Here is a 20,745-nt window from a genome sequence, read left to right on the forward strand (position 1 = left end):
TATGAGAGACTAACTTGAATTGTAAACTTTCACTTAAAGTACAACAATAAAATAAAAAATAAATAAAATGAAAAAAAAAAAAGATGAGAAAAGGAAACTATTCAATAGCACCCAACAACAACTAACCTAAAGGTTGGTGGTTCCAACCCACCCAGTGGTGCTGCAGAAGAAAGTCCTGGCAATCTGTTTCCATAAAGATCACAGCCAAGAGAACTCTATGGAGCACAGTTCTACTCTGACACACATCGGGTTGCCATGAGTCAGGATCAACTTGATGGCAACAGGTACAATAAAATGCATAAAGGGAACTTACGTGAAATGCACAGCCCTATGGATTTTTATATACGTATAAATCCATGTGGCCACCACTCCAGTTAAGACAGAGAACTTCTGCAGCAGCCTAGAAGGTTCCCTCGTGCCCCTTCCCAGACAATAATTCCTCTACTCCACAGAAGAAACCACTACCCTGGCTTCTAGATTCGTTTTGCCTGTTTTTGGACTTCGTATCGGAGGAACCAGCATAAAGTTTTTAAGATTCATCCATATCGTGCATGAATCAATAGTTTACTCCTTTTTAATGTTGAGTAGTATTCCATTGTATGGATGTACCAACCTTTGTTGATCTGATCCCTTGTTGAAAGACATTTGGGTTGTTTCCAGTTTGGAGCTATGATAAATAAAGCTGTTATGGATATGCATACAGGTCTTTAGCTTCTCTTGGGTATACTGAAGGTCAGATGTTTTGTTTTGTCTTTAATTTATTTTGGTGTAATTTCAAACTTACAGAAAAATGACAAGTAGAGTTACAAGGAACTCCAGAATATCCTTCACTCAGATTGTTTACATTTTGCCACACTTTCTTACTTTCTGTTTATAGTTTTCCTTTTGTCCTGAGCCACTTGAGAATCAGTTGTAGATGTTTCTTTACCCTTAACCCTCCCATGTGTACCTCCTAACCCTCCATTACACACACACAGGGCAATTATCAATTTGGGTGGTGAAACGGTAAAGCGCTCAACTACTAACCAAAAGGTTGGTGGTTCAGATCCACCCAGAGGCACCTCAGAAGAAAGGTCTGGCAATCTGCTTCCAAAAGTTCACAGCCATGAAAACTCTACGGAACGCAGTTCTACTCTGCAACACATGGAGTCACCATGAGTCAGAATCAACTCAACAACAACTGATCTGGTTGTGGTTTTGGTCATTGATACAGTGCTACTATCGAATCCACATGCCTTATTCAGCTTTCTTCAACTGTCCTCATAAAGGTCTTTGTGTCTTTTGTTTGTTTGATTTCTGGTCTGACATTTGGCAAGGCCCTCAGGAAGTCTGCCTCAGTGCACCCCTCCAATACAATCCCACCACTTCAAATGTGGAAGGCACTGACCCTGCGGGAAAACTGAGTCCCTAGTGATCTGATTCTATTGGTGAAATTAAGACCCTGTGACCCTACTCCTGGGTATTTAACCAAGAAACCAAACCTGTTACTGTTGAGTGGATTCTGACTCACGGTGACCCTAAACGACAGAGGAGAACTGCCCCATAGGGTTTCCAAGGCTGTTATCTTTACAGAAGCAGACTGCCACATCTTTCTCCAGCAGAGCGACTGGTGGGTTCAAACGGATGACCTTTCAGTTAGCAGCCGAGCGCTTAACCACTGCACTACCAGGGCTCCTCCTGGGTATATAGCCCAGAAAAACTCCAAGATGTCCATTAGGAGGCTGGTAGACAGGAAGATGTTCCTCCCAGATCCCCTTTACGGAAGGACCAGCTGCCCAGCTGCAGAGAGTGTGGTCAGCAGACGCCTCCTGCAGAGTCAGCCTCAGCTGCCAGGTGCCACCTTGCCTGAGCCATGACCTTCCCAGGGCAGCCACCACTGTGGCCGAGCAAGGCAGGGTGTAAAGGCCTGACCATTTGGCCCAGCACAGGCACCCTGACAGAAGATTCTCCCTCCAGAGCCCTGCCAGTCTGGCCAAGGCTTTGCAAACCTGCATCAAGTTCCCCCTCTCACTCTGCCTAGTCCTGCTTCCCCCCACTTTCCTTTCACAAGTGTCTTGCACCGTAAACTCCATCTCAGTGTCTGAAACCCAACCTGCAACACAAATATATCAACGATGTTCATCACAACGGTGTTTGTGGCTGTGGGGACTTGAATGGGGAGTAGTTAAAGTGCAGGAGATACATACAGAGGGATGTTATGCATCAGAGGACAAAGCAGTGAACGAGAGCAACGTGCAGACATCTTTAAACACAGTCTTGTAAGATATTAATGGGAGAAATGACATTCACGGGGAGGGGGCATATGGTAACTCTCTGTATTTTCCGCACAATTTTTCTGTAAACCTGAAACTATGAAAATTCTATTAAAAACAAAAAAGCAAAAATAGTCCTCCAGGAATGTATGCTGCACACAGGCAAAATGTGACCTATTCAACACAGTTGTCCATTGCAGCATTGTTTGAAATAGAAAAAGATTGGAAGCAACCTACATGTCCATCCAAAGGGGACAGATAAAATAATTGTGGTACTTCCATATGATGGAATATTATGTGATCATTAAAAAGAATGGGGCAGCTCTACAGTACCAGTATGAACACCCTCCAAGATGCAGTGTCAAGTGAGGAAAAGCAAAGTACACACCAGTGTGGAATGTGTGCTACCATTTGTGTAAATTTTGTGTATGGGTGTGTGTGCCTCTGCTCATAGACCATTTGAAAAGAGCAAGAGATTCTGGGAACTGTGCTGACCTCTGGGAAACGGAACTGGGAGTCTGAGGGTGGGAGTTGGAGGGAGACTGACTTTTCATTATAAATCCTTCCATACTCTTTGAATTTTGAACAATGCACATATATTATGTATTCAAACTAAATAAAATATTAAAAAGAAAAACACGTAGAGGTCATGGGGGAGTTGAACCATGGTGGTTGAGTGAGGTCATGCACCAGACGGGGGGCATGGCCTGGGGGTCAGAGCCTAAGCAGAGTGTGGAGGGTGTCCAATGGGGGTAGCAACAGGAAATTGATTACATACAAGGGATCGGTCAAATAAGTGAATATATTAAGCTTAACGGGGGCTGGTTTTCTCACTGTCAAAATGAGAGTTATAAATATGAAAGAGAAAATAAGAATGAACTCTGTGGTGCTGGATTGGAATTGGAGTTATCAGTGTAAATTTGTAGTTAGCTAGAGAGGCAGAGATCGATGTAAATGTATGTGTCTATGTGTATACTTATATACAGCCCTTAGCTCTGTTCACTGAATGTGCTGGGGGTAGTGACCCCCTGGTAGAAATGAGCATACCTTGTGCCAAGATCTTGGTTTCTAACTATCATTCTCCACTAAAAGGAGCCAGGGCTCCTTGGAGAAATGATGATTCCAAGGCTGGGGCAGAGAAAGTGCTAAATGAGCCTGGAATACCTCATTGTGCCAGAAAGTAAGGAAGTGTTCAAAGAATGATGGGGGCATGTCAAAAGGGCACAGAAGCCAGCATGAAGGGGCTCCCACTGCCCAAGTCTGGGACAATTTGAGCATTCAGATGAATAATAATAATACTGAATTACAACCCATTGAATAAAAAAATTATTTAAGATACTCATTGTTTTGGTGGTTACTAATACTGGTTATTAGTGCATACTGATCAAAATAAATGAATAATCGAAAGTTTAATGAGGAACAGCATATTTACGTAGCTTTAAAGTACCTCCCCACAAAATACTCAATAATTACAAAGGGGAAAAGGTAACTTTATGGTGGAAAAACCCAGCAGATACCTTCTCAATCAAGTGATCAACGTGAACATCACCAGCAATGGGACAAATGACAACCTGTGCCACCTGATGGGATGCAAGAAGACACAGTACCACCTGTCAAAGATGTATGACCTGAATCTAACCATGAGGGGGCATCAGGCAAGCCCAAAGTGAAGGACATGCTACAAAATAGCTCGCCTGCAAGCCTCAAAAGTGTCAAGGTCATGAAAATCACGGAAAGCCTGAGAAACTTTCCCAGATTAAAGGAGACTAAGGAGATGTGGCAACTAGCTGCAACATACAATTCCAAACTGGATCCTTTTTACTATAAGGGACATTATTAGGGCAACTGGTGAAACTTGAATGGGTTTCAGGAGTAGATGGTAATATATCGTGTTAATTCTCTGATTTTGATGATCGTGTTGTGGTTTTGTAGGAAAATGTCCTTGTTCCTAGGAAATACATATCAAAGTATTAGAGCACAACAGGTCAGCAATTATTCTCAGATAATTCGGGAAAAAAAAAGTTCTCTGTACTGTATTTACAACTTTTCTATAAATTTGAAATTGTTTCCAAATAAAAAGTTGGGGGGGGTACTATAGAGTTCATCGAAAAAAGTGAGAAACAGAATGAGATCTGGGCTTGAGTACCAGTAACATGAATGAAAACATATACTCATAGCATTTACTATAACTGAGCAAGGCACCCCTAGGTATAAGCCCAACTGAAATATGAACATATGTTCACCAAAAGACACGTACCATAGAATGTTCATGGCAGCCCAAAAGAGTCAAAGAACTGGATATAACCCACATATCCATCAGCAGTAAAACGGGTAAATAAATTGTGGTATATCCATGCAATGGACTTGTACCTGGTAATAAAAAGGAACTGATACATTCTACTGTTTGGATGAATCTCACAGTTACAACGTTGAATAAAAGAAGTCAGACACGAAAGAATGCATACAGTGAGATTCTATTTACATAAAGTGCAGAAATGGGCACAATTAACCAGGGCTTCGAACTGGTTTGAACCAGTTCAGTCATGGCCAACGAAGTGAAATTGCAACAGACTGAAATTTTTAAACTGTGAGTTAACCGGAACGATAACTAAAGTAGGTGAAGTTACGGGTGGAAGCCCTGGAATGGGAGACTCGGAAGAGGCGTAGGGAGCATGTTCAGGAGCCGGATGCGTGAGACAGGATTATTGGCAGAACTGTGGAGACTGACACACATTCAAAGTGGCGTGGTCGACCGCCATCTTTGAGCTGGGCAGCGCTGTTTCCGACTGGACGGGTCAAGAGATTTGGTTGCTAAGCAATCCGCACATTGCCCTTTTTCTCTAAGACGGAGATTAAGTTTCTAAAAGTAATTTTTCCCGTAGGTTTCCCCGTTCGACCTGTAACGCGTTCCGGTTAGCGTTCCGGTTCACCCACATTTTAAAAATTCGGGCCTGTTTCGATTTTGCTTCCTTGGTCATGATTGAACTGGGAAGAACCAGTCTGAAGCCCTGCAATCAATGTACACTGTTATAATTGGGATAATGATTGCCCTTGGGTGGGGAGGGGGGCACAAAGGGCATTTAGGGTGCTGGGATGGTCTGTTTCTTGTTCTGGATGCTGATTACACGTGTGGGTCCACTAGGGAAATTCACTGAGCTGTATTCCTTCCCTGTGTGCACTTCCCTGTGTGTGTATATTTCATTAATGGAAAAAAGACGTAAAATAACGTGATGGTTCTGGGAGCCTGCATGTGTATATACCGACAGAGAGCAACCACACTGGAGTCGGGGCTGTGAGAAGTGGCTGGAATAGACTGGGGAACAGGGAGAGAGGGGGAAAGTAAAACAATGCAGCCCTTGCAAGGACCAATGACAAGTGTGTCTTAAGAACCAGGAAGCATGCTTAGCTAATGCTCTACCTGAATTTCAAGAATAAAGGAAGGAAAAAACAGTAAACCAGCAACAACCATTTGCCATCAAGTCAATTCCCACTCATGGTGACCCTACGTGTGTCAGAGTAGAACTGTGCTCCATCGGGTTTTCAATGGCAGACTTTTTGGAAGTAGATTGCCAGGCCTTTCTTCCAAGGTGCCTCTGGGTAGACTTGAACCTCCCACTTTTTGGTTAGCAGCTGAGTGTGTTAACGTTTGCACCACCCAGGGACTCCAAAGGAAGGAAAGAGTCCCCATTTCCACCTGACCCTCACCATCCCTCCAGTGGGTCAGCAGGGCAGGCATGTGACCAGTCTCATTTGTCATGAGAGGACTGAGGCCTAGCTTGAATAAGGTGGCCCAGGTGGCCCAACCTCCACTCCAGTTCGTTCTCCTACACAGCCTGCTGACCCTCACCCACCCAGCTCCCTGAGGAGCCTCCCTCCTCCCTGGCCACCTCCATCCCTGCAAAGTGGGGATCTGATGACAGCTATAAATATAAAAGCTCACCCAGCCCAGCTCCTTGGCCTACAGACTCACCTCTCAGACAGCCCAGCTGGGCTGGCCCAGGCAGGCTGGCAGAAGTGCCTACAAACCCTGCCAGCCTGCAGGGCCTGGTGGAGCAGATGGTAACAGCAGTAGTGGGGGCACAAGGGTTATTCAGGGTGGCATGGGGCTTTTAGCCCTGGTGCAGCTGCTGACATGCTTTGTGAGCTCTATCAGGGGCTGACTGACCCTCTCTGTTTCCAGAGGGTCCCCTTGGTGGATCACATATGGCGGTTGAGGGGAAGGGTTTGGAGCTCATCAGGTCAGCAGAGGAGTTTCTGCTCAATCCAAGGGCCTGCATCAAGCCTGTCCTGATGCACACTGAGATTTCAGAGTTACAGGGAATATGTCTGAGAAGGGCAGGCAGAATGTTTTCCTGACATCATATCTCCATGTGTCACCTCTGTAATTAAAACGAATTAAAAGAAATCCTTCCACTACATCTGAAGGAAAATATTTTTCCTAAGAAAAGAGCAGGGCCCTCATTTTTCAGTTCATGGTCAATGGTGTCTGTCATGGATTGAATCCACCCCCCCCCCCAGATATCTGTCAACTTGGCCATGATTCCTAGTATTGTATGATTGTCTACCATTTTGTAATCTGATGTGATTTCCCTACGTGTTGTAAATCCTTTCACTATGATGTAATAAGGATTAGGGACAGTTATACTGATGAGGTCCACAAGATCAGATAGTGTCTTAAATCAATCTCTTTTGAGATATAAAAGAAAGAAGCAAGCAGAGCGACAGGGGGACCTCATACCAACAAGAAAGCAGCGCCGGGAGCAGAGCATGTCCTTTGGGCCTGAGGTTCCCACACTGAGATGCTCCCAGACCACGGGAAGATTGATGACAAGGACCTTCCTCCAGAGCGAACAGAGAGAGAAAGGCTTTCCCTGGAGCCAACGCCCTGAGTTTGGTCTTATAGCCTCCTAGACTGCGAGAGAATAAATTTCTTTTTGTTAAAGCCATCCACTTGTGGTATTTCTGTTATAGCAGCACTAGATAACCAAGGACATTCCATAGGACATTCTCAGACGAGGAAGCACGAGGCATCACTAAAATGCAGGTCACAAAACAGCGCATACCGGTTGATTCTGTTTGGGCAAGTGTATCAGTTAGAAATAGATTCAGCTGCTGGTAACAGAAACCCAAACTGACAGAGACCTCAATAAGCAGAAGTTTATTTTTCTCTCACATAAACAAGTTCAGGTAGGCAAGGGCTGATGTGGTTCCACCTCCATCAAGAACCCAAGTGCCTTTTGTCTTTTGGTTTCACCTCTTTCAGCATGTGGCTTCCAAAATGCAATATTTGCCTCATGGTCCAAAATGGTTGCTGAAGTTCCAGCCATTACATCTGAGCTCCAGGCAGGAAGTAGGAAGAAGCAAGGATGGGGTGGGGGGGCAAAAAGGAACATGCCTTACAGTTGAGTCAGCCTCCTCTTTTAAAGATCTTTGCTGGAAGCCCCATCTGCAGCTTACATTTCTATCTCAATTGCCATCCCTAGCTGCAAGAGAAGCTGGGAAGTGTAGCCTTTTATTAGGGCACTTGGTCCCAACAATAGAAGAATCCCATTGCTAAGGAGGAAAGGTATAGTAAATATCAAACAAACAACTTTAGCCGTAACGAGAAAAAAAGTAAATGCACGTAGAATGAAAATTCTGAAAGGAAATAACAGCTACCACGTACTGAGTTCTCTCTGCAATTACCCTGAGTGAATTAACCCAACAAATCTACAGAACACTGTGAGGAGTTTTAGTGTCTTTTTGTTACAAATGGAGAAACTGAGACTCTGTGAAGTGCATTCACTTGCCCCACATTGCACAGCCAGGAAGTGGTGGAGTCAGAAGTAGAACTAATGCTAGCATTCAGGCTCTGAGCACATCAAGATGCTAATAATGTTCTTAACAGTAATAATAATGGCTAATACCAGTGAGCACTTACTACATGCTGCTGCCTCTCTAGATACATTGCACAAATGAACTCATTTAATGTTTACATCAACTCTACGAGGCAGGTACTATTATTACCCATTTTACAAACAAGGAAGCAGAGGCACAGAGAGGTAAAGTGACTTTCCCAAGGCCACACAGCAAGCGATAATGGTGTTTATTTCTGGATAGTGGAATTATGGGTGCTTTTTATTTTCTTCTTTTACTTATATTCTGCATTTTCCAACTCTCCTACCGCAATCGTGCATTGCTTGGAAAATCAAATAAAAAGAAAACAACCCTCCAGAGGGTCCCGCCTCCCGCCTGCCCCTAACCCCCACACTGCAGGCCACAAGGAGGCCTGGCCCTGCTCTCTACAGCCTGGCCTCTCTCCCTCCACAGTGCCCTCTCCCCTGCAGTCACTGTTCCCAAAGAACTCTCCCTCTCTTGGTTCCAGGCCTTCGCTCCTCCTGTACCCACCTCCTGGCATGCCCCTTCCCTCATTCCCGCCTGGTGAACAGCTTCCCCATGGCTCCAGGCCCTGGGTCAGAGGCTCCTCGCCCACCAGGCCTCCTGGGCCCGGCAGGCTGCCTGTCTGTGCCTTTCACTCACTGCACTTTGCCTCCTCCTGAGAGCCAAGGGGCCTGTTTTGTTTCTTCAACAAGCTTGTCAAGGGCTTTCTGGGTGCCAGGCCCTGGCAGGAACACCTTCTTGCTCATCTCAAAACAGCCTCCCTCGGCCCCTGCATGGGGGTCCTGCCCACCCTTCCGACCTCCTCTCCCCCGACTCCTCCACCCCCTGCCCTGCTCCACTCCAGCCCCGCTGGCTTTTCAATCTTTCCCAGGATGCCAAGCCCACCTCTGTCTCAGGGCCTTTGCACTTGCTGTTTCCACCACCTGGAACGCTCTCAGCACCCCCTCCCTGCCACCCTTTACCCTTTACCCCTACTTCATTTTCTTCAAGGCCTCTATCACGATCAGAAATTAGTGTGTCAATTTGCTAGCTTGTGCATCATCCATCAAGGAGCCCTGGTGGTGCTATGGTTAAGCACTCATCTGCTAACTGAGAAGTGGCAATTTGAGCCCACCCAGCGGCTTCGCAGGAGAAAGACCGGGCAGTCTGCTCCTGTAAAGATTACAGCCTAGAAAACCCTATGGGGCAGTTCTGCTCTGTCACACGGGGTCCCTGAGTTGGAATCAACTTGACGGCACCCAATGACAACACATCGTCTGTCTCAGTCACCAGAAGTTCAGCTCCAGGAGGGCGGGGACCATCTTGGGCCCACAGGAGTTGCTTGATGGATAGTGGTTGAATACCTGAGTGGAAGCAACAGGTACTGCTCTTGGTTCACAGGTGAGGAAGCCCAAGTCACCCAGTGAGGGAGGGACAGAGCTCAGGGCTTTTCTCCAGCCCCTTCAGAAGGTGTACAGTTGCGGTTTGCCTGTCTCTTCACCCCACAGTGCACTCAGGCAGAGAGGAAAGTGGCTGAGCTTGGGGTTCAGACGGACCTGGATTCAAATCCCAATTCTGCTGCTCTCTGGACAAGTGATGTCCCCTCTCACAGCTTCTGGTCCCCCTGCCCCCCTGCCTCAGAGGACCCCCGGCTTCCCCAGCCCACCCTGGCCTCCCCGGGGTGCGCCGGCACCAGGCCTCCCTCACTCCCCTGCGCAAGGCCCTGGCCAACACTGTGTCAAAAAACCTCCCAAGGAGGAGCCGCTGGGACTTGGTCCTTTGCCAGCTCCAGCCTCCAGGATCTGGATCGCCCAGGAGGTCAGCCAAGCTGAAAGGGACTTGGCGGTGGGAGGGGAGGGTTGGCAGCAGGAAAGCAGAGCAAATGAGAAGGGGGCCATGGGGGAGGCAGGAGGAGGCCTCTCAGGTTCAAATGTGAGGTGAGAGTTCAACTCTCACCTCAGCCACTCACCAACTCTTGGGGCAAGTGGCTTCGCCTCCCTGTGCTTCAGTTTCCTCATCTGGGGAAGAGGGATGATAAACAGACCCCGTGTCACTGAGTTGATATGAGGATAAAAGCCCACACAACAGCACCTGAGCCAGACTGAGCACTCAATAGAGGCGGCTCATCCCCACTCACGCCTGGCCTGGCCCAGGTCTCTGCTCAGCGCCACCTCTGAGGAGAGGCCTTCCCGGACCTCCTGCCCCTCCCTGCCCCACTTTCCTTCCTTCAGAGCCCTTGTCCCCACCTGTCATTACTTTGTTCTAGCTACTGGATACTCTGTGTCTGTCTCTCTCTGTAAACTGTCATCTCCACAAGAGTACAAACATTCTCCATCCCAGTCACCACTTGTCCCCAGCACCCAGCATAGGGCTTGGCACACAGTAGGTTTTCAATAAATGTCTCATGATGAGGAAAGCGCAGTCTCAGAGAGGACTGTGTGGGACTGGTGGGAGGATACATTCTTTGGGTATTTAGACGGAGAAAGCTTCTCCCCTCCACCCCCCTTTCTCTGGCCCCTCTTCTCTCTCCCACTCCAACTTCAGCCGTGTCTTACCTGGGCAACCTATGACAGGTCACTTACCCTCTCTGAGCCTCAGTTTGCTCGGCAGGAAAGTGTCAGTCACTTCCAAAAGGCGGTTAAGCTGATTCGACTGATGAATCCACCCTCAGCCCAAGGCCCCAACTTGGTGGAGGCTCCAGCTCTCATTTTCCTATACCCACTTTTCTCCTTGGTAAAATCTGGATAAATGGCCCCCCTCCACACCAGGCCATGGGGAAGACTGTGTAAGATAAACCAAAAAAATCAAACCCATTGCCATCAGTTCATTCCGACTCATAGCAAACCTATAGATAACGAAGCATAAATGTGTTTTGTCAACTCCCCAGCAATGGTTGGAGTTCTAGGGTCCTCACCTCTAGCTGATTGACATCGGGTGTCCCATCTCCCTCACTAGCCTCAGTGGTCAAATCCACTAAATGGGTCTGCGGTTAACACAACCGGTTTTCTCTGGCAGACAGAAGGATCTGAACCGAGGGCTTGGTGTGGTACCTTGCACGTTGTAATCACTCGATTCACAGTCACTATTATTATCATGGAGTCCTGGTGGCACAGTGGTTAAGCACTTCGTTGCTAACCAAAAGGTTGGCGGTTGGAACCCACCAGCCACTCCACAGGAGAAAGATGTGGCAGTCTGCTTTTGTAAAGACTACAGCCTTGGAAACCCTATAGGGCAGTTCTGCTCTGCCCTATAGGGTGCTATGAGCCAGAATCAGCTTGACAGCAGAGGGTTTTTATTACTATTACTCCTTGAGGCTCCTCCGTGGCATCTTGGGCTCCCCTCGTGACCCCTCACCCCACCCCACTGTCTTTCTTGCTTCCAGACCTTTGAATGTGCTGATCCCTCCTCCCTGCAAGCCCTTCGCCCTCAGTGTAGGGATCCATGCTATGGGGTGGAAGTCTCTCCATCTGTGGTATCTCCCCACATTCTTTGGGCACAGCTGTGTCACCAGTGCCCCCCACACCACACCACCGAGACCACCACCTAAGCCCTCAACCTGTCAATGAACAATTTCTCCCAGCCCTCTTCAGGGGCAGTCCGATGGGCCCAGGTTCAAATTCCCTTTCTGTTGCTTCCAAACTGTGAAACTGTGGGCAAGTCACTTAATTTTGGTGCTCAGGGAACCTGAACCTGGGGCAGAACTAAGAGCCCTCCAGGAAGGGCCCAGGATTTGGGGTTGGAAAGTGGGATTACAAATCTGGCTGTTGGTCCCAAACTTCCCTGGGAGATTTGGGAGTCGGATGGATCTTTGTAACCAGCCACACCCCTGCTGAACCTCGAGTTTACAGCCCTACTTCTGTGGGCCTGTTTCCTCTTTAGAAAATGAGCATAACACCTTCCATAAGGTGCGTATGTTGGTGAAATGAACGTGTGTGTGCGCGTGTGTGTGTGTGTGTAGAACTGGGCACAGTGCTAGCTCTGAGGCAGCAGGGGCCTGAGGGTCCCTGCTCAGCCAGGGGCTCCCTTCTTGCCTCCTTTGTTCCTCCTGCAAAATGGGTGAACAGCAGCCACCAACTAATCCTCAGTGATAAAGGGGAGTGCGGGACTGACGACGTGTGGGGGGAGATTTAATTCTAAATTGTGACCGCCCACCCCAGAAAGACTGAACCACCTCCTTCCCTAGGTCCAGTCCCCCAGCCTTTGCCCTTCAGCACGCCGTGGACAGCGGAGTCGACGTGCTATCATCAGCAGTGCTATCGCTGGCACTGACAGAGCCCGCTGGGGCGGGGGGCTGGGCAGCCCAGGACCGGGAAGAGATGGGCTCAGGGCCACAGAGTAGCAGGGGCTGAAATGAGGCGATGTGACCACTGATCAGCACAGCCTTCACACCACACATGGGAGACATCAGGGAGGCCGATCCTCAGCTCCATCATGGTGGGACCAAGTGTCACCATCTCTGTTCCCCTGCCCCACCCCAGACTCCCACAGGAAAGGACACCCAGGCCCCAAAGGGAAGCCATATCAGCAGCTGCTCCTAAGATCCCAGGCTGCCCCAGACCCTTGGCAAGCCACCCTTGAAGCCCCTACCATGCCCCCATTCCTAAATTCCTCAGGGCAGGGGACCCTAAACCAGTCTCTTGCCCACAGAGACCTGACAGCCAAAGCCTGCTCCACGGCTGTAAACACAGGCCTAATAATAGTACCCACCTCCCCGAAGGTTGCGTTTCAATGAGATGGGGCTGGTCAAGGGCTTACCGGAGGCTGGCCCCTGGCAAGCACTGGCCACACTCGGCTGCTGCAGTCAGGACTGGGATGCCAAATGCCAGGAGCCTCCCAGTGAAAAATAATAACAAGAGGAAAGGCTTATATAACACCTCCTGCATGCCAAGCACCGTGGGACGCCCAACATGTATCCACTAACCCGCCATCTAGGTCCTCGCCTCTCGGGAATTCGGTCCAGGGCAGGAACAGGGGTGAGGGGCAGTGAGGAGGGGCAGGAGGGGCAGGGGTATCAGAGGGCAAGGAAGCAGGAGCCTTCCCAGGGGCAGTTTCTGTCCCAGAAAGTCAGGGGCAGCAACCCCAGGTTCATACCAGGACTCAACCACCTTGCCAAGCAGGTAAGGCCAGGACTCAGTATCCACATCTGGGCCGAGAGGGCCCGTGATAAATCTATCCCAAGGAAAAGGAGCAAAAATGCAAGAACCCCCTTCCAGGACCTCCCTCCACTTGGCCCGCCTTCTCCTCTCCCCCCACCCCTGGACAGGGACAGGCAGATTCTTCAAGCTCCCCTCTGAAAAAAAAAAATACACAAAGTGTTTTTAAATAGCCCATCCCACTACACTTAGCAAAAGAGCCTGCCCCTGACTTGGGCCAAGCAGGACCAAGACCTGCACCCCTTCTTCCTTTGGAATCACAGGTCTGCCTGCGTGGTCCCCAAACACAGTGTGGGGGTCACAGACCTCTGCCTCCTCCCAAACCCAGGCCTGGTGGTGAGGACCAAGCAGAGGTCCTTGCCCCTCCCCAAGTGAGGGTCTCACCACCCATCCCCAGCTCCCAGGAGCGCTGAGTCACCCCAAAAGCCTGACCCAGCACTTTCCACCCCCAGGCCCATCAGTCCCACCTCCAAGCAGACCTTGGGGGGCAGCAGGGTAAGAGAAAACCCAGCTGCAACACCTCCACCCAACCGCCAAAAAAGCCAAAAATAATATTAGCAGCCCCCACACAAACACAACCCCCCCACACCAGAAAAGCAAAAATCAAAGCAATCCAAAATAAAGAGGAAAAAAATCAAAAGCCAACTACTGCCCCCAAAAGGCTTTTTTTTAACCAGTCTCAAAAAAAAAAGTTTATTAAAAGTGTTCTTACTTAATGCTTAAAACGGAAGATTCCCAAAATATACAAACGCCTCTTTTCTCATAGAAATAGATTACTTTTTATAATACAAAAAAAAAAAAAAAGACCGAAAAAACAAAAACAACAGCAACAACCCCGGAGGAACATCTTTAAGCGATTACTCAGGGCCCGGCTGACAGTTACACGTGGGTTGCGTCAGTCCCGTGTACACACGCGTCCAGCCATGTTTAAACCGATTGCATCAACTTCGAAACCGGCCCGCCCGCCGGCGCCGGGAGACGGGGTAGAGGCAGAAGAGTTTATCATTCATCTGTACACATTAACGTTTCTTCTTTAAATAACACCACGGGCGGGCGTCCCAGGTGCATGTGCGGTTGGTTTGGACAAAAATATAGATAGATAGATATAATAAAATATTAAAATTACCGACGGGTCCCCGCGCTGCCAAGCTCCCCAGTGCCAAAGTTTTGCCGGCGCCACCAGGGGCGGGGGCGGGAGCGCGGGCGCTCTCGGGAGTCTCGGCAGCCGCAGCGCGCCCAGCAGCGCGGAGGCCGGCCGGCAGGGGGACGCGCGCGGGGGCCGCGCTAGCAGTGGCCGGAGGAGGCGAGCAGGGGCTCGGGCAGCTGCTTGAACAAGTTCCGCAGGGTGCTGAGCTCGCGCGACAGCTGCTCCACCTTCTTCTGCAGCCTCTCGTTCTCGGCCGTGAGCTCCAAGACCTTATGCTGCGTCTCCAGGTTGCGCATCTTGGCTTTGTCGCGACTCTTGCGCACAGCGATGTTGTTGCGCTCCCGCCGGATCTTGTACTCGTCGCTGTGCTTGTCCACCGTCTTCTTGGCCTTGCTCTTGACCTGCGAGGGCGCCGGCGCGGCCCCGGGGTAGCAGGCGGGAGGGGGCGCCTTGGCATCTGCGGGGCTCGGCGTGCCGGGCGGGCTGGACGACGAGGACGTGGAGAGGCTCCCGCTGCTGCCGCTCGGCACAGCCTGGTAGCCGAGGTAGGCGCGCAGCGCGTACGGGAAGCCCGCCGCCATGCCTGCGGCGCCGCCGCCCGGCGCCCCGGCCTCCTCCTTCCGCTTGCAGTCCGCGGGCTCGAAGCCCGGCTCCGCCTTGAGCTCGGCGGGCGGCGGCGGCGGGGGCGGCGGGTGCAGGGGCGCGAAGCAGCCGGGGTGCAGCGCGCCCTTGGAGGCCCCCAAGCGCCCCAGGCTCACGTAGCTGTACTCGCTCGCCTTCTTGCAGTTCTTGCCCCCGTAATCGTCGGAGAAGAGGTCGCAGAGGAAGTCGTGGTGCTGCCCGGAGGAGGCGGGGGCGGGGGCGGGCGCGGGCGGAGCCGCCTCGAAGGTGTCCGTGGCCGCAGCCTGCGCCGAGGCCTGCGGTGCGCCCAGCGGCTCCAGGTACGGGCTGAAGTCAATGGCGCGCTCGTGGTCGCCGATGCTCCCCAGCTCGCCGGCGGGGGGGCGCGGCCCGGGCCTGGCCGCGGGGGGCACGGGGGCCGCCTTGCCGCCGTACGCAGCAGCCAAGCAGTCCGCCTCGTAGTAGAAGTTGGCCACTTCCATGGATTTAAAGGCAGGCGGCGGCGGCAGGGGGAGACATGCTGGGTCCCAGGCCACCAGGCGTTGCATGAACGCGGGTGCCCGGGGAGGGGGCCTGGGGCTGCCCGCTCCGGCCGGCCCGCAGGTGGCGCGGCCTCCTGGCTCCGAGCTGTCGCCGCTGTCGCTGCTGCTGCTGTTGCCACTATTGCTTCTGCCGCCGCTGCCGGAGTGGCCGCTATTAGTGCGGGGGCTGGCGACTGGACCCTCCGTTGGGTCCCCTTCCCGGTCCCGTGCGCGGCTCTGACTCGCTAAAGTTTCTCCCGAGCTCGGTTATTTATAAGGCGGCCCATGGCAACGGCTGCGTCACGCCTGGCAGCCGCCCGGGCCCCTCCCGCCGCCGCCGCCGCTGGGACGCAGAGGCCATGGCCGCCCGAGACCCCTGAGAGGTCGGCGGTCGGGCGAGTTGTCCAGAACCGGCCAGGGAGCACGCCCTCGAGGGTCCCCCGGCCGCGGGGGGCAACCTCACGCCCCCTGCCCAGCCCCACCCGGCAGTCCCGGGATTGGGAGTGAGAGGGGGAGGCGCGACCCCGCCCCCGGACCGCCCCCACTGGGCTGGCGGCTGCTCTGGAAGGGGGGGGAATCCGGGGAGGGGGCGACCAGATCGCCTTCCCCACCCTAAACACGGCCGCGGCCCGCCCCCTGCTGGAGGAGGTGGTGGTTTCAGGATCAGGCCGAGCCCAGCCCCGACGCCCCACAAAGAGGGCACTCCCCAGGCGGGACCCTAGAGATCCCGATCCCGAGTTCTCCACGGGCCGCACCTCTAAAGCCCTTGTCTGGGCATAGCCCCTCCCCTAAATTTGCCCTGCATCTCCAGGTCTTTGAAGAAGGGGATTCCACGCCTGTGGCGACTCCCGTCTTAAAAGCACTGCAGATACCTGGACCCTCGGGTGGGTCCGGCCGCGCTCCTCTCCAGGCCCGCCCACCGCACCTGCCCGCCCTCTTAGACCACTCCCGGGTCTTCGCCCGCCCCACCCACCCCACCCCGACCTGGGACCCGGGAGGGTATGGTGGGGGTGCTGGGCTCTACCACACTGTGTGACCTTGGGCAAGTCACTTCACGTCGATCCTTGGTCCATGTAAGCCCGTCGTCATTAGCGTTATTGTATTATTGTCCCCACCAGACTCCCAAACAGAAGGCTTACGTTTTAAGACCACTGGGCCCCACATGGGAAAGAAAGAGACTCTCAGCAGAGGGTACAAAGGGAGGCCCAGAGGGGGCATGGCGCACCCACAGTTACACAGCCTCATGTCCCCCATTCATCCCCAGAGAAAAGGCCTCGCCCCACTGCCCTGAGACCTACTTGCCAACCCTAGAGGCCAAAAGGAGCCTTGGTGGTTAAGAGCTATGGCTGCTAACCGAAAAGCTGGCAGTTTAAATCCACCAGCCGCTCCTTGGAAACCTATGGGGCAGTTCAACTCTGCCCTACCAGGTTGCTGTGAGTCCGAATTGACTCCAGGGCAACAGGTTTAAAGGCCAAAAAGCATTCTGTTTCTGAGGATGGGGGGTAAAGGGTGGGCGGGTCAGGCCGGCCTTGTGGGGGCCATGCAGGAGAAAGAAAGGACCTCCGCATTTTATGCAAGTCCCTACTATGCAATCAGCAGGCTCACTTTTTCACCTAAGAACCCTGCGCCGGCAGGTGCTTTTCTGCCCTCATTTCACTGAAGGGGAACCCGACTCGGAGTCCATGCTGGATTTGAACCCAGGCTTGAGGCCCTCTCTAGCCTCATTCCTAGGCCGTTTTGGCAGCTCCCTGCACGCCCCCCAACCTCGGCTGCTCCCAGCCCAGGCCACCCGCCGGGCAGGAGCTCCTGGCCCGCCTGGGACTGACCCCCAGCCCACTGACCCCAGCCCTGGCCCCTGAGGGCGGGCAGGCGGGCATTGCTCAACCTTCAGCCTTATCTGCTGAGCTGGGGTGACCTCCGCCCCTGAGAGCTGGAGAAATGACATCTCCCAGCGCCCTTGGGGGTGGGGGTGGGGGGGCAGGACAGGATAAAACACTGGCCTGGCCTGCCCATTTTTTGGGCCTTCCCAGCAGCCGCTGGGCCAGGGAGGGAGCCGAGGTGGTCCAGAGGGGTGCGGCAACTTCCCCAGGGCCACCCAACCGGACCACCCAGCTGCAAAGTGGGACACTTAGGCCTCAGCTCTAGGGCCACCACCTCCGAGAGGCCCTGCCTGTCCTGCCCCGGAGGAACTTCCTCCCAGCCCATATCTCCATTATCCTAGCTGCGTATGTACTTGTCTCTCCCCGAGATTGCTGGCTCCTGGCAGCCTGGAACTCCTGGGCACGGCAAGCTCAGTATTTACCAGTGAATGGATGCATGTGCTGTTCCCCCTGGTCCCAAGAACACTGTTCCCCCAGCTCTGCCTCAGGCAGCTCCTTCTCACCCCTCAGGTCTCAGCACAACTGTCACCTCTTCCAAGAAGCCCTCCCTGACTGCACATCAAAAGCTCCAGCAGCTCACTCAATCCTTTCACATCTCCCTGCTTTATTTTTCCATCATTCTCATCTGTCCTTGCTTTCTGTGCTCACTGCCCCCTCCCCATGTCAGCCCCTCCAGGGCAGGGATTTTTGTCTGTTTTGTTAGCTGCTGTCTCCCCAGTGCCTGGTACACAGAAGGTCCACCATGAATGAATGAATTAATGAATGGAGGAGGAGGTGGAGAAGAAGATGAGACTTCTCATTTCCTGGGCTGTGTGACTTCAGGCAGAATGGCTGCCCTCTCTGAGTCTCGGCCGTCATCCCGGCCTCAGCATTCTGGGGAGATGCAGTGAGGCCCAGGAGGCCTGGAGCTAATTGGAGGATTTGCTGTGTGTTCTCAGGCCAAGCTTCTACCTTCTCTGAACCACTTTGTAAGCTCTTTGTGTGTATTGACTCATTTAACCCTCCCAAGAATTTGTAGGAGGCAGGTCCTATTATTATCTCCACTTTACAGATGAAGAAACGGAGACCCAATGGAGCTAAGTGTGCCTGCTCCGAGTCACATCAAAGGAGTGGGAAGAAATCAAATCTTTCCAGCCTGACTTTCCTCTTTGGATTTGTAATAAATCGCAGCAGGTCGGGTGATGTGAACCCCATTTTCTGGATGGGAAAACTGAGGCTCAGAAAAGGGTGATTCAGGGTCACAGTGAGTCAGGTTGCAACCTGGACACTAGAGACCAGCCCCCAAGGACCAGATTCAGCCCCATCCGGGGTCTTGGCCTTCTGACCTCGATGATGAAACTTCACTGGCCAAACGCTGAGCCCTGTTTCCCACCCAGGCCTCTGACCCCATCCAAGGCCAGATTTCCACCCGGCCGGTGAAATCAGTAGCACTTCCCACTCTGGTGCCAACCCAGGTGTCCTGCAGGGAGGCTGTGTGTGCAGGTGACGTAAGCCCTTGTTTTTATAAGGCTTCTTGCTCGGCAGGCCCTGCCTGCTGCCCCACCATTAATGCTCAGCCTTTCCCCAGGGAAGGGGCTACCAGGGCCTCTGAACCGCCATGACCCGGAGGCCTGGCCCAGAGGCCAGGAAGACACCAGAGCGGCTGTGTGGGACCAGCCGCTTCTGCCCTGCAGGCAGTGAGGATGCAAGAGACCGGGATTCGCCTGGAATCACACACAGTGACCTCTCCCAGTTACCATCCCACATGCTCTCTGTAGGAACCTGGGGCCGGGAAGGGTCTCAAACATAGCCAGCCAGCTGAGTTCAGGGTGGTTTGGTTTTATTTTGTTTTTTAACTGGATTTATTGCCAATGTTTAACAATCAGGTGGCTTCACATCAAAATTCAAATTTCTGGATTCTCTTTTTTCAAACCAGAAGCTGTGGGCTGGACCCACATAGCCTCACAGTGATGGGCAGGAGCCAGGCGGGAGCCACGGCCCAGGACACGGACGCACGCCACCTGTGCTCCCAGACAGCTTCTCAGAATTCTGTCTGCCCGTTCTCAGCTACTTTTCTTTAGCCCCAACTTCGGGAGGAGAAAACCCAGGCAGCTTGCCCAAGAGGAGAGTAGAAAAAGTAGAATAGTAAAGCAGAAGGTCAGTGAAAAAGAGGAAGACCCTCAACGAGATGATTGACACGTGGCTACAACGATGGGCTCAAGCATAGGAAGGATTGTGAGGATGGCGCAGGACTGGGCGGTATTTCGTTCTGTTCTACAGACGTTCGCTGTGACTCAGCCGACTCCACGGTAACCAACAACAGTAAAAGTATTAGCAGAGGGCTTAGAAATCCGCCAGGAAAATAGGCTGAGAGGCGAACCATCAGGCCACTGATGGGGGTCATCTCTAGTGGATGTGGGACGAGGGGGTGACAGGTTGGATTGTTTCCTTGCTCTGGGCCTCGAGGTGGAATTTTGGCCACGTCTAGTGTCCCCTCCAGGCCTCAGTTCCTGATCTGTAAAAATGAGGATAATGACATCTCCTCTCTTGGTTCTGGGCCTACTGTGCCCCCTCAACGCATGAGATGAATCAGACCTCTCTTTAGCCCCACAAAGGGCTTGACTGCTACAAGTCATGAAAACCTCACAAAGCAGTAAACACTGGGGAAGCTGAGGCCCAGAGAGGACTCCCCCAAGATCACAGTGAATTGGTAAAAGAGCCAGACTTTAAAAGCCAGGTCCCCTGATTCCAGTGTCCAGGATTTTTCCCCATCATGTCTCCACTCTGAGGACTTAGTTTTCCCATCTGCCAAATGGGACCAGGAGTAGATCCCAGAGGGCTCCCAGGCCCGACATCCAGGGATCTGGGATTTTGGAGTCCTCAGAGCCACTCAAGGAGCCCTGATGGGGCTGTGGTTAAGCACTCGGCTGCTAACCTAAAGGTTGGTAGTTCAAACCTGCATGTAGCTCCTCAGGAGAAAAGACCTGGCAGTCTGCTCCTGTAAAGATTACAGCCTGCGAAACCCTATGGGGCAATTCTGCTCCGTCTTATAGGGTCGCTTTGACGGCACACACCAACAGAGCCTCTCAGGCGGCCAGTGAAACTTGTCTGCGCATATGCTGCCACCTTGTGGCATCCTTAGGGACTGCAGGGGCAATTTAAGTGAATCCTCTAGATTGAGGCCCCTGGGTGGCACAAACGGTTTACACTTGACTACTAACCTAAAGGTTGGCTGTTTGAACCCATCCAGTGGTGCCACGGAAGCAAGGCCTGGCGATCTTCCAGGAAAACCCTAGGGAGCAGTTCTACGCTGTAATACATCATGTATTATCC

The 20,745-nt window shown here is 52.2% G+C and overlaps 1 protein-coding gene across 1 annotated transcript; it reads right to left on the reverse strand.

The window, feature by feature from the left end:
- Positions 1–13,927: 13,927 nt before the first annotated feature.
- Positions 13,928–16,050, reverse strand: CEBPB (CCAAT enhancer binding protein beta). The gene has a single exon (XM_004370247.2). The coding sequence runs from the start codon at positions 15,578–15,580 to the stop codon at positions 14,549–14,551; it is 1,032 nt and encodes a 343-aa protein (XP_004370304.1). The 5' UTR covers positions 15,581–16,050; the 3' UTR covers positions 13,928–14,548.
- Between the last annotated feature and the right edge of the window lie 4,695 nt (positions 16,051–20,745).

This window comes from Trichechus manatus, unplaced genomic scaffold (genome assembly GCF_000243295.1).
Source record: "Trichechus manatus latirostris isolate Lorelei unplaced genomic scaffold, TriManLat1.0 scaffold00008, whole genome shotgun sequence".
In the NCBI taxonomy this organism is placed as follows: domain Eukaryota; kingdom Metazoa; phylum Chordata; class Mammalia; order Sirenia; family Trichechidae; genus Trichechus; species Trichechus manatus.

Bases quoted from the DNA above. Each gene is read 5' to 3' on its own strand.
- CEBPB (XM_004370247.2), bottom strand. From the start codon at position 15,580: ATGCAACGCCTGGTGGCCTGGGACCCAGCATGTCTCCCCCTGCCGCCG.